We start from the raw sequence: 11,503 nt of genomic DNA on the forward strand, positions 1-11,503 counted from the left end.
TTTAGTACAAATCGTTGCATATATAATGATCATGCCCAGTATGACTCAATGGGACAGCCCAGTGTGAGGAGGAAGCAGGGTGAGGTGATGTGACACTCTGCACGTTTCCTCCGGGTTTCATCTCAGAGCAGGGGGGGTTATGCTGAGGGAGCAGGCAGCCGTGGATGAAATGCACATACACAGGGATATTACAAACAACTCCACTTTTATTCAACTGTCAATAACTTTATCGAGACATATCCAATTTAGAATATATATATATAAAAAAAAAAACATCATATGACTACTGCTAAAAAACAAACAAGTTGCTTTTAAAAAGTTTGAAAATCAATACATTTAAAATGACAACAATACAATTGATAATTAAATTACATTACATTACATTACAGTCATTTAGCAGACGCTTTTATCCAAAGTGTATTCAACATAGGTATTCAAGAGAACTACTAGTCACCAGAAGTCATAAGTGCATCTCCTTTCTTAAACAAGCATCTTAAAGCATAAACCAGAGCAAAAGTATAGTGCAGAGGCAAGTTACTACCAAAACAATAATTGCAACAGACTAATACGAATATAATAAGTGCTACAAACTACTACGAATAGGATAAGTGCAGTAAACAAATACAATATTAATATAGACTCAATATAGGTTATTTCGGCTATTACTATTAATAAAATAAAATTTAAAAAAATGAGGCACTATCATACTTAATACAAATAACGTGCACGCTATATTATACTACATGAAACATTATCATCACATGAGGGTATCACTGTATCACTGCATCACTGCATCACCGCCACAGAGAGGCGCTGTCTCTGGATGTGTGTTGGCTTTCGTCACCGCGGTCACGTTGTCTCGGCCGGGCGGGCGGGGTTAAATAGCGTCTGTGTGCCGCACACCGGCAGATTAAACCGACTCAACGCAATCTGTGGACACTGAGAGGAGCTGAGAACATTTCACCTGAACGGACCAGGCTTTTGCTCAGACAACCACCGTCACCGTCACCGTCACCGTCCTGTCATCGGTTCTCCCTCAGTCGTGAAGGGATGCCCAGAGAGCTGACCCAGAACAGGATCCAAAAGATCTGGGTGCCCACCAAGGATGACAAGCCGGCTCCCCGTAGAGGTAAAACCCCATTACGTGTGTGTGCTGTTCGGTGTTTTCTCTGTTAAAGTATTGCTAAATAATCATAGTCCCAGTGTTATTAATGGGTGTGTCATTGTCTACCCCTACAAAACGGAATAATAAATACTTGTATATGGATTTAAAGCGTTCATAATATGACATCGCTGTTTTGGACAGTGTGTTACGTGTGTGTGTGTGTGTGTGTGTGTGTGTGTGTGTGTGTGTGTGTGTGTGTGTGTGTGTTTAAACACATGGCGCGTTTCTAGAGACGCAAACGACAATTTATTCGACATTTTCATTAAAATGTCCTTCTTACCTTCCCGTAGTCGCGCCGTGGTACACCACGTGTCCTACGCCGGTCCTTTGACGGTCCGTTGGTCGGAGGTTCTCCATCAGGAGGTTCTCCATCAGGAGGTTCTCCATCAGCACGCTCGGCACGTCCCCGGCCCTGACGGGAGTTCCGGTTGCCATGGTTACCGCAGTGCCTCTGCAACCTCTCTGCTCTCGGTGCTTCTTTGAAAGCGCCAAACGTTTTCTAATTGGTCGGCCGGCAACGCGTGTTCATGGCGCGATCCTCTTGCTCTCAGAGACCACGGGGAAGAGAGGTTACTGCTGAGGGACCAGGGCTCATGTTACATTACATTACATTACATTACAGTCATTTAGCAGACGCTTTTATCCAAAGCGACTTACAGTCAGTAGTATATTACATATCATTCACCCATTCACACACTGATGACAGGCTACCATGCAAGGTGCCACCATCAGACTCTAACTAACATTCATGCAACATCCAGTCCACACCGATGGCAAGCCTTCAGGAGCAACTTGGGGTTAAGTGTCTTGCCCAAGGACACATCGACTGCCGAAGCCGGGTATCGAACCACCGACCCTCTGATTGGAGAACTACCTTGCTCTCCACTACGGCACAGTCGCCCATGTTAGTGTTTGTACAGCTGTGGGATTCAAGTCTAATGGGAGGAAGATGTGAGCCAGAAGGGACTTCTTTATCAAGACTGACACGATTGTGTTCAGACAGAGTAGCTGCACATGTTGAGTCACACTGGTCACTTTACTCTGCTGCCCCTAACTCACATGTGCCTAAGATCTCATTCAGATATTACATTACATTACAGTCATTTAGCAGACGCTTTTATCCAAAGCGACTTACAGGAAGTGTATTCAACATAGGTGTTAAAGAGAACTACTAGTCACCAGAAGTCATAAGTGCATCTCCTTTCTTAAACAAGCATCTTAAAGCATAAACCAGAGCAAAAGTATAGTGCAGAGGCAGATTACTACGAAAACAATAATTGCAACAGACTAATACGAATACAATAAGTGCTACAAACTACTATGAATAGGATGCAGTAAACAAATACTACAAATAATAGATATCTGAGTTTGATCAGTCTAAACTGAGACCTTGATCAAATGTGTCCTTCATATTTTCAATAATGAGGAGACGTGGAAAGAGCTGTGATGGCTATTTGAGGCACATAGGTGGGATGTTGTGCAGTAGGTGAGGTGGAGATGGGTGAGAGGAGAGCAGGGAGGTGATGGGGTGATGAACCAGATGTCCGAGGCTCGACAAAGAGTGTGATCCGATTTTCAGTTTAAGCAACGTGGCTCTTCTGTTATGTAAACAAGATTAGCAAGTATTAATGAGCTCTCAGGGCGCTATTGGGCGTTGCGTGATCGCTCTGAAGCTGAGGAAATGTGACATGACAAGTATTCACTGCTTCATTCTTCGACAGTAATCTAGTACAGTACATACTTTCCATGTAGTATCAACGCCCTGCATTCCTCTGCCCGGCCACCCACTTTGTAAATCTAATGCAACGTCAATCAACCTGCAGCCACATATCATTTGACATAAATTCTCTCAGGGGTGAGGGTTACAGTATATTTGGTCAAGTGAAAACAACTTCTTGGTCGTGCAAGTCCGTTCAGAGTGGACATAAGTGGGTCAGAGGTGGAAGTAAAAGGTGAAAGCAGACATCCATGTGCCTGCTGGGAGTGTGTCGGCATGGAGGGAAATGGAGATTAGAGGTTGTTTCAATAAACAGATTCATGCTGGTTTGCGACCCTTGGTGACGGGTTGGTATTTGTGGCAGCCGGGGGATGGGCCCTCTCAGGTTGCAGAGCACAAGATGTAAATTCAAGATGTTGATTCTGTACTTTCCTCTGCTCCTTCGCGGACTCGTTAAGAAAGATGTTTACTCCGTTTTTTCAGCTTCGTAAACAGGCACCGTTGTATTAACACATTCCCTCTCCTTGCCGTCCTTCTCTGTAGCGGCCGGCGCCCCTCACTTCGCCAACCCCCCCACTGTCATCGTCATGGTGGGTCTTCCGGCTCGAGGCAAGACGTACATGTCCAAGAAACTCACCCGCTACCTCAACTGGATCGGAATGCCCACCAAAGGTAACACGAACACAGGCACACAAATAAATGCGCACAGTGTGTTCAGTACATTATCAGTTACAGGGCGTCACTCTGTTCCTCAAAGTGTTTTGCCCCGGCAGCATCGAGTCATGTTTCTCCCTCCAGGACATCGTGTTCATGCTTGTTGCTGCTTCTTCTGTGTGTTTTGTAGTCTTTAACGTGGGGGAGTACCGCAGGGAGGCGGTCAAGAACTACAGCTCCTATGACTTCTTCAAGCCCGATAACGAGTGTGCCGTGAAAATCAGGCAGTGAGTTCAACACAAACACAAAGTACATGTGCACAATTCAAGTAATCAACTGTTTATTCCTTATCAATAACACAAAATGAAATCGCTGTCCCTCTTTTTAGACAATGTGCCTTAGCAGCCTTGAGGGATGTCAAGTCGTATTTGAAGGACGAGGGAGGCCAAGTAGCGGTGAGTTTTCCCATCATGCATGTTGCGCTTTTTTTAAAAGTTTGTCCGAATGAAAACCCATCGTCTTACAATACTGTTGCATGTCCCTCTTCAGGTGTTTGATGCCACAAACACGACAAGAGAAAGGCGAGACATGATCCTCCAGTTTGGCGGCGAGAACGACTTCAAGGTTAGTGTTACTATGGCGACCTGAGGAGTAAAGGCATGACATCATAGACAATTCGGCAGCTTTTAACCACTTATCCTTTCTGTGCCCAGATCTTTTTCATCGAGTCCATGTGCGACGATCCCAGCGTCATCGCCTCAAACATCATGGTGAGTCATAATCATGACATCACAATGGACTCTGGCGCTGTTTGAAATGACATGAAATGATTGTAACTCTCTGGGATCAGGCGTGTTGTTTGCCGTCTGACAATCTTCCTCCCTGCGCAGGAAGTGAAGGTGTCGTGCCCCGACTACCGGGACTGCAACAAGAACGACGCCATGTTGGATTTCCAGAGGAGAATTGAATGCTACAAAACCAGCTACCAACCTCTGGACCCCGATCAGTACGACAGGTAAATGATAAGCATTGGTTTTGTCAGGACGTCTGCAATATCAAATACAAACTCGCAAAATGAATCGCTCACCACATCCTGTTGGTTCCTCCAGGGATTTCTCCTTCATCAAAGTGATAGACGTGGGTCGGCGTTTCCTCGTCAACCGGATCCAGGATCACATCCAGAGTAAGATCGTCTACTACCTGATGAACATCCACGTCCAGCCCCGCACCATCTACCTGTGTCGGCACGGAGAGAGCACCGACAACGTGGAGGGGCGGCTGGGCGGTGACTCAGGCCTCTCGCCGCGGGGCAAACAGGTACGAACAGCCGCAGAAGGAACCGTAAAATAGATTTTGAACATAATCGATAAACTTCAGGTGCTAAATACAGTTCTCTTCCCGCTGTAGTTTTCATCTGCCCTGGCCCGGTTTGTGGAGGAGCAGCAGCTGACGGATCTGAAGGTTTGGACCAGCCAGCTATGTCGCAGCATCGAGACCGCGGAGCACCTGGGAGTCCCGTACGAACAGTGGAAGGCTCTCAACGAGATAGACGCTGTGAGCATCACACTAACGCACAATATTACAGCGCATCACACAACTACGTAAGATGTTGCCAAACTGAAATATTATACTTATTTTTCGTTCTTTTTAGGGGATGTGTGAAGAGATGACTTACGACGAGATGAAGTTGAAATTCCCGGATGAGTTTGCTTTGAGAGATGAAGATAAATACTACTATCGCTACCCTGCTGGAGAGGTACACACATAGTCCACTGGACACCCCCACTCTAGCAAACCTAAAATACAGAGCATTTATTTAGATTTTTGTCATCTGCCTTCTTCTTTTAAAATGAATAATTACAACTATGATTCCATTATTTAGCTAAATAATCCAGTTTATCATTTTAGATTTAAGAATGCAACCCTGCTTACGAGGTATTTGATACAATAATCAACAACCCCCCTCTTCGATCCTGATTGCAGTCCTACCAGGACCTGGTCCAGCGGGTGGAGCCGGTCATCATGGACCTGGAGAGGCAAGAGAACGTCCTGGTTATCTGCCACCAGGCCGTCATGCGCTGCCTGCTGGCCTACTTCCTGGATAAGAGTGCAGGTGGGTACTTCAAGTCCAATAAACCCTCTGATTTTGTGTCATAATCTGGAAACAGATTCACCCTACTCCAATCTGATGCATCTGTGTTCACGTCTATGTTTTTCCTCTCCTTTTGTTGTTCCAGAGGAGATGCCCTACCTGAAGTGTCCCCTCCACACAGTGCTGAAGCTCACCCCGGTCGCCTACGGGTGCAAGGTGGAGTCCATCTCTCTGAATGTGGAGGCGGTGAACACCCACAGAGACAGACCGGAGGTAATGCTTGATAAACTGATTACTGGAAATGTCGCCTCCACAGAACTGAAGTCAATCACATCCTGTGTGGACGGTTCATTAGAACAGAAAAAAGTTGTAAAGAACTTGATATAACTTGGGCCACTATTACGTTCTTGGAGATCAATAGCTCTTTACATTAAACCACCCACAAACCGCACATTAATCTGCTCTCTTTTATAAAGATAACGACGTGTCTACAATACTTCCAAACGCCACTTTGTTTCTCAGTCTTAAGTGTCTTAATATTTCTGACCCTGCAGGAGGTGAGGAGGGGTCCTGGCACCTTGATCCGGCGGAACAGTGTGACTCCTCTGACCAGCCCCGAGTCAAACATCAAGAAACCTCGCATTGACGATCTGGACGAGGCTCCCATCCAGGAGGTGCCGCCATCCGTAGCCTCGCTGGCACTCTGCAGCCCCTCACACCTCCCCCTCGCCCTGGCCGGACAGGTAGCTTTCTAATAAACACTCTCATTTTATTTCATAGCATTCCATATTTAGAGTTACTAGGAATAACTGATAAGGGTTTCTTCCAAAACCAAATTATTTAGACTCAAGTCACTAGAAGCTGATGCCCAATTAGACCATTTTGGAAGAGGTTCATGTTTCTACCAAGAACTCCCTTATTATCAGGAGGGAAAACATTCTGAACAGCATATAGGACATCACGAGACGCTTCAAAACCATTTCCTTCATCTGTTTCCTCTCTGTATAGACTGCATGTATGTTCACTTACTTGTTTCCTGTCCTCTTTTGCTCTGCTGCCTCCTCCTCTGCACCTTACAGCACTGGCTGGGCAAAGTTTGCCTGTAAGTATTCGCTCACTTCTAGTATGTCTGGCTTTCTCACTGTTTTTTTACTATTTTTTTTTTACTATCTCATCCCTCCACTCTCTTCCTGTCACTTTATCCTCTTTTACATTGTGTTCACTTAACTGAAGGACAGCTAAAAAAAAAACCCAGCATGTTTCTGTTTTATTTGTTCCTGGGAACCCTCACTCCCCAGCTTACATTCCTGCAGATGTTGTTTTGTCGTCACCACAATTGCTTTGTTGTTCTACGCTGACTCATGCAGATTGTCCTGTTTTTGTTACTATTTTTGGTTTATTTTTGGCCCGTAGTGTCCCACTTCAACACGAACAATCCTCCCATATCTGACAGTGGTTTCACGCTTAGTCTCTCAAAGGTAAACACACTGTAGAGGCTTTGCAGTTGCTTCATACTGTAGTTCTGCCAGCAGCCTCATCTGACACTAATAACTTCAGATGAATATCTGTCAACCAGACTAAACCAGATTACTGCGGCACAATTAACTCTTTAGTTTATACTCCTCCACAAGAGGAGATTTTCAATCAAACTAATAACTAACCAGCCAGCAGGCTCATTTAGCAAAGACTCAAATGTAACAGACTAAAGCTAGCTGCCACTAGATGTGCTTGTTTTGTGCTAGTCAAATATGTTAACAGTTAGCTTGTTAGCGCGCTAACAGACAGACAATATTCAGAAGCTAAATTTAAAGTATTGTTGGTTATATCAAACAAAAGCAAACATAGTTTTTTGTGATGGACATTTAGGACATTGTAGGAGGGCCAAACTATTATATTATAGCCTAAAAAAATAGACATCAGGCACATTTAGCGAAGACACAAATGTAACATGCTAAAGCTAGCTTCCAATATGTGCTTGTTTTGTGCTAATCAAATGTGTTAACAAGCTAACAATATTCACAAGCTAAACTAAAAGGGTCAGTCATAAAATCACTTTCCACAAAGAAACAAACTGACATTTTTTTTATTTAATTGATGAACAATTTTAGAAAAACAGCTGTTGACTGCTACTAAATATCTACCAAATTTCACTTTTCTATTTCTTGTGATAATGACATCAGCTTTGACTACAAATACGCCTCTACCATGATCAAACGAATAGTTCTCATGTCAGCAGATAAATGCAACGTATTAATTAGCCGACATGAAATGGCATGTCTGTGCTCTTTTTGCTGGCGCGTTGGAAATGCATTGTTAACGCTGTTGGGTGTGTGAGGATCTTGTCAGCTTCCTTTATAATCACCTAAGGATTAACTCTGTACACACACACACACACACACACACACACACACACACACACACACACACACACACACACACACACACACACTCAATCAGCCACAGCAACCTGTTCACATACTCATGAACTCAGTGGTAGTTTTCACACCCTCTAAAAATATCCGAGGAAAAACACAAGTGATGGAATTGCGGTTTAGGAATGACACTACAGCCCAGAGGATATTTGTGTTGTGTTGTGGTTGAACTTCTGGCAGCCAAATATTATGTGTTACGTAGTCCATAGTTGCCACAATACAGAAGACGTCTAAAGCGTTAACGTTGCTGTTGTGTCTTTTTTGTTTTGTGCTTACAGAACCTGAGGAGAAACTCATCTGGCCTCCGTGACGTCCTGCAGCCCTGCCAATAGAAATGCACCGATGTTGTCACGTGGCTCAAAAGGACGGAAAGTGGATCGCTGACAAAGGCTCACTGAACGTAAAACAAGGAGGAGTTAAATCAAAGTTATTTTTCAAATTTTATTTTAAATGTTTTATCAGCTAAGGACACAAATAACCGTTCTTTTTATTCTTCAAAAAGGATCATGATAATTGTATTGCTGTCCTATCAGATATTTCTGTTCAAAGACATGTCATTACGAAGCAAGACTCTTAAATTCTCCCTTTCTTGCCATTGTCAGAAATTTTATTTCTGTGTTTTCTGGGAAACCTTTAACGTCACGTGTATAATTTATTCAGACTGAAAGAGGAGAGCTGTGACTCGTTTGAATCGACAGTCATTCCCGTTACATCTGACAGCTCAGATGGCTCTCTGGGAAAACCAATTTCTACTGGTTTATTATTTTGGAGAGACCAAAGACCAACCCTCACGCCAAGGTCAATTCTTTCAGCCCATTCTTTTTTTTAAGTTATGATTGCACTGTTATTTAAAAAAAAAAAAGGATATCGATTTTGGTTTACATTGTAAACTCTTTGGCACTTCTTCGGAAGCACTTTTGTTTTTAATGCACATTTCTTTCTTCTAAAATGTGTGCAAAAGAAGACTATATGATTTAATCCTTTGTTATTTGACACTATAAAATAAGCAATTATTTTGCACAGTTGGGATACATTTTTTTATTTGTTTTTGTCTCACTATGTATTTTTCATGTTACGGTATGAAGGTGATTTTTTTTGCCGTAGAGTGCCTGTAGTGCTTGCTTTGCAAGCCTGACGCCGCTTCTCTTGCCATTTCTCTGGAATCGTTTGCTCGAGAAGGGCCACCACGTTTAACCTAATAACTCCACATATCATCGTCGATATTTTACTTTTTACAGTTTGAATATTTATTTTTAAGTGTGTAGTTTCATTTGACAGAGTTCTTAATTTTCAAGTTAATTTCCCTTGATGACCTTTTGCTGTCATGCTACGCACAGATGTAAGCACCTATATTTTTGTTATAACAATGTGTGCTGTTAATAATAATGTATTTGTAAATGTGAGTGTACATACAGTATAACTGCATGGGAGATTACTTCCTTGGGAGTCTTTTAATGAAAATGTGCGCGTAGAAGTATTTTTGTACTAATGGAAGGCAAGGTCTATGGGGAACGTAGCTGCTGCTCACCTCTCTCAGTAAAACTTTTGTTAACATTTTTCGCTCGAGATACTTGAAAATTTGTTTTTTGTAAAAACTGTTTTATTATATTCTTTATTTATTTGTATGTAGTTTTGGATGCTCAGAGCGAGAGGCACCTTGTTTTAATCTGAGGACTATGCATGAGAGGACAGTATGTTGTACAGTTGATTTTGCATCTGCTGGACCAATAAATTAACTCCTGGAAAATGTATACAGTGTTGTTGTTTGCTTATTTTCACTGGCCCAAGTCCAACATTCATATTACGTCCACCCTTATCGTGTTTCCTTTTACGGAGTTAATCTGCAGTGTACGCAGCGTGTCCTGGCACTCCTGCCTTCACTATCTCACCCATTGGCAAGTTTCATGAGTCACACACTGAGAAGCACGCTGCTTATCAGGCAAATCATGAGTGACTGCGTGCATTCAGGATGTTTCTGTGAAATTGCAAACCTCTCTATCTCTGTGGCAGATAAAAAAACTTTTACAGGCAGAGTGCTTGGTGAAAATATTGACTGATAACTTCACAAATTAGAAAATGATTTTAGAATAAATAAATCATCTGCATTGTGTTTCTGAAATGATACAAAGGTGCAGAAAACTTGGGCTGCCAACATGCTACAAAATCACTTTGCAAACCCATATTATTTTTCAAATTACAAAACAGCAACACACAGTGAGCTTTAATGTGATGTATGTAGCTAACTTGCAAAATGTGTTAAAGTGTTTTTTTAAGCCATGGGATACTAATGATGTTTGCGTTGCACAGACTTCTCCTAAAGCGCCACCATAAAGTTGACACTAGATTCAAATGAGATGCAACTTTTACTCCTTCCTGCTTTGCAAATGCTTTTTCCGGAGCGGTGATCATTTTGCTTAACTGCTGCTGTTGCTGCAGGGAAGACTAGGAGTGGCTAAGTATGGCCCGCCGCAGACTACCTTGGAAATGTCTATGGAAAGCTGCGGCGGGCCTTTCCCAGCTCAGTGAGCTGCAGCTGTTTGATCCAAACAAAAAGCTGGGGATGCTTTAACAAATTGCTGCCAAAGAATACCTGCAGCTAGTCAGTAAACAGAGTCCTATGCATCCTTTGACATTTTCACCAATGTTCTAAATTATTTCTTCCTACCTGAAGCACATGAGTACGCCTCCCCGTCTGCAGAATTTATGTAATTATTGCTGCAGGTCTCACTACACCGCAGCTTGGTTTGTTTTTGGCGTTACCCAATGGGCTTGACTCTGAGTACGCTTTTTAATATGTTTTAAATGCACCATTTTAGTAGTAAGTGTACGATGTATTAAACCTTTTGTAAATGTACACATAACAGAATTGGGCTAGTCTTGATGCAAACTGGTCATTGACATAAATTGCTGTTAATGAGCTGAACATTTGCCACTGTAGATGATGTATACAGTGGCACGTCTCCTCCTCTCCTCGTCTCCCACTCTCTCACTCATTCACACAAACACAGACACTCATTGGCATTTGCCAGCTGAATGCGGTATTTCCTCAAGTCTGGATCATTGGTAGACTGGGTGTCACGGCTCAGACTGGTCATCCAGTGGCCAGATTGGCTATGTGACTTCTGTCTTGTACACCACTTACTGCTCTGCACCCACCCACACACACACACACACACACACACACACACACACACACACACACACACACACACACACACACACACACACACACACACACACACACACACACACAGATACACAACTTGTGTATGTGACTCCTGACATGTTTTGCTTTTCCTCTGCAGTCACCGAAACTCAAACCTACTTTGCATTCTAACTTTGCATTTTTTCTTTCATATTGGAACACTTGACCTATTTAGCTTTCCTTTTATCAATATTCATAATGTTTGCATCAACTTTAAAGTGCTTTTATCTATAAACCT

At 42.8% G+C, this 11,503-nt stretch overlaps 1 protein-coding gene across 1 annotated transcript; it reads left to right on the top strand.

Annotated features, from left to right (window-relative positions):
• The first annotated feature begins 846 nt into the window (after nt 1–846).
• On the top strand, nt 847–9,802 carry pfkfb3 (6-phosphofructo-2-kinase/fructose-2,6-biphosphatase 3). The gene is made up of 14 exons (XM_054624526.1): nt 847–1,129; nt 3,426–3,554; nt 3,727–3,823; nt 3,925–3,991; nt 4,086–4,160; nt 4,250–4,306; nt 4,427–4,551; nt 4,646–4,853; nt 4,944–5,090; nt 5,188–5,292; nt 5,520–5,649; nt 5,774–5,901; nt 6,183–6,371; nt 8,339–9,802. Exons 1-14 carry the CDS (start codon nt 1,051–1,053, stop codon nt 8,390–8,392), a joined length of 1,590 nt encoding a protein of 529 aa, XP_054480501.1. The 5' UTR covers nt 847–1,050; the 3' UTR covers nt 8,393–9,802.
• The last annotated feature ends 1,701 nt before the right edge of the window (nt 9,803–11,503 follow it).

This window comes from Anoplopoma fimbria, chromosome 23 (assembly GCF_027596085.1).
Source record: "Anoplopoma fimbria isolate UVic2021 breed Golden Eagle Sablefish chromosome 23, Afim_UVic_2022, whole genome shotgun sequence".
In the NCBI taxonomy this organism is placed as follows: Eukaryota; Metazoa; Chordata; class Actinopteri; order Perciformes; family Anoplopomatidae; genus Anoplopoma; species Anoplopoma fimbria.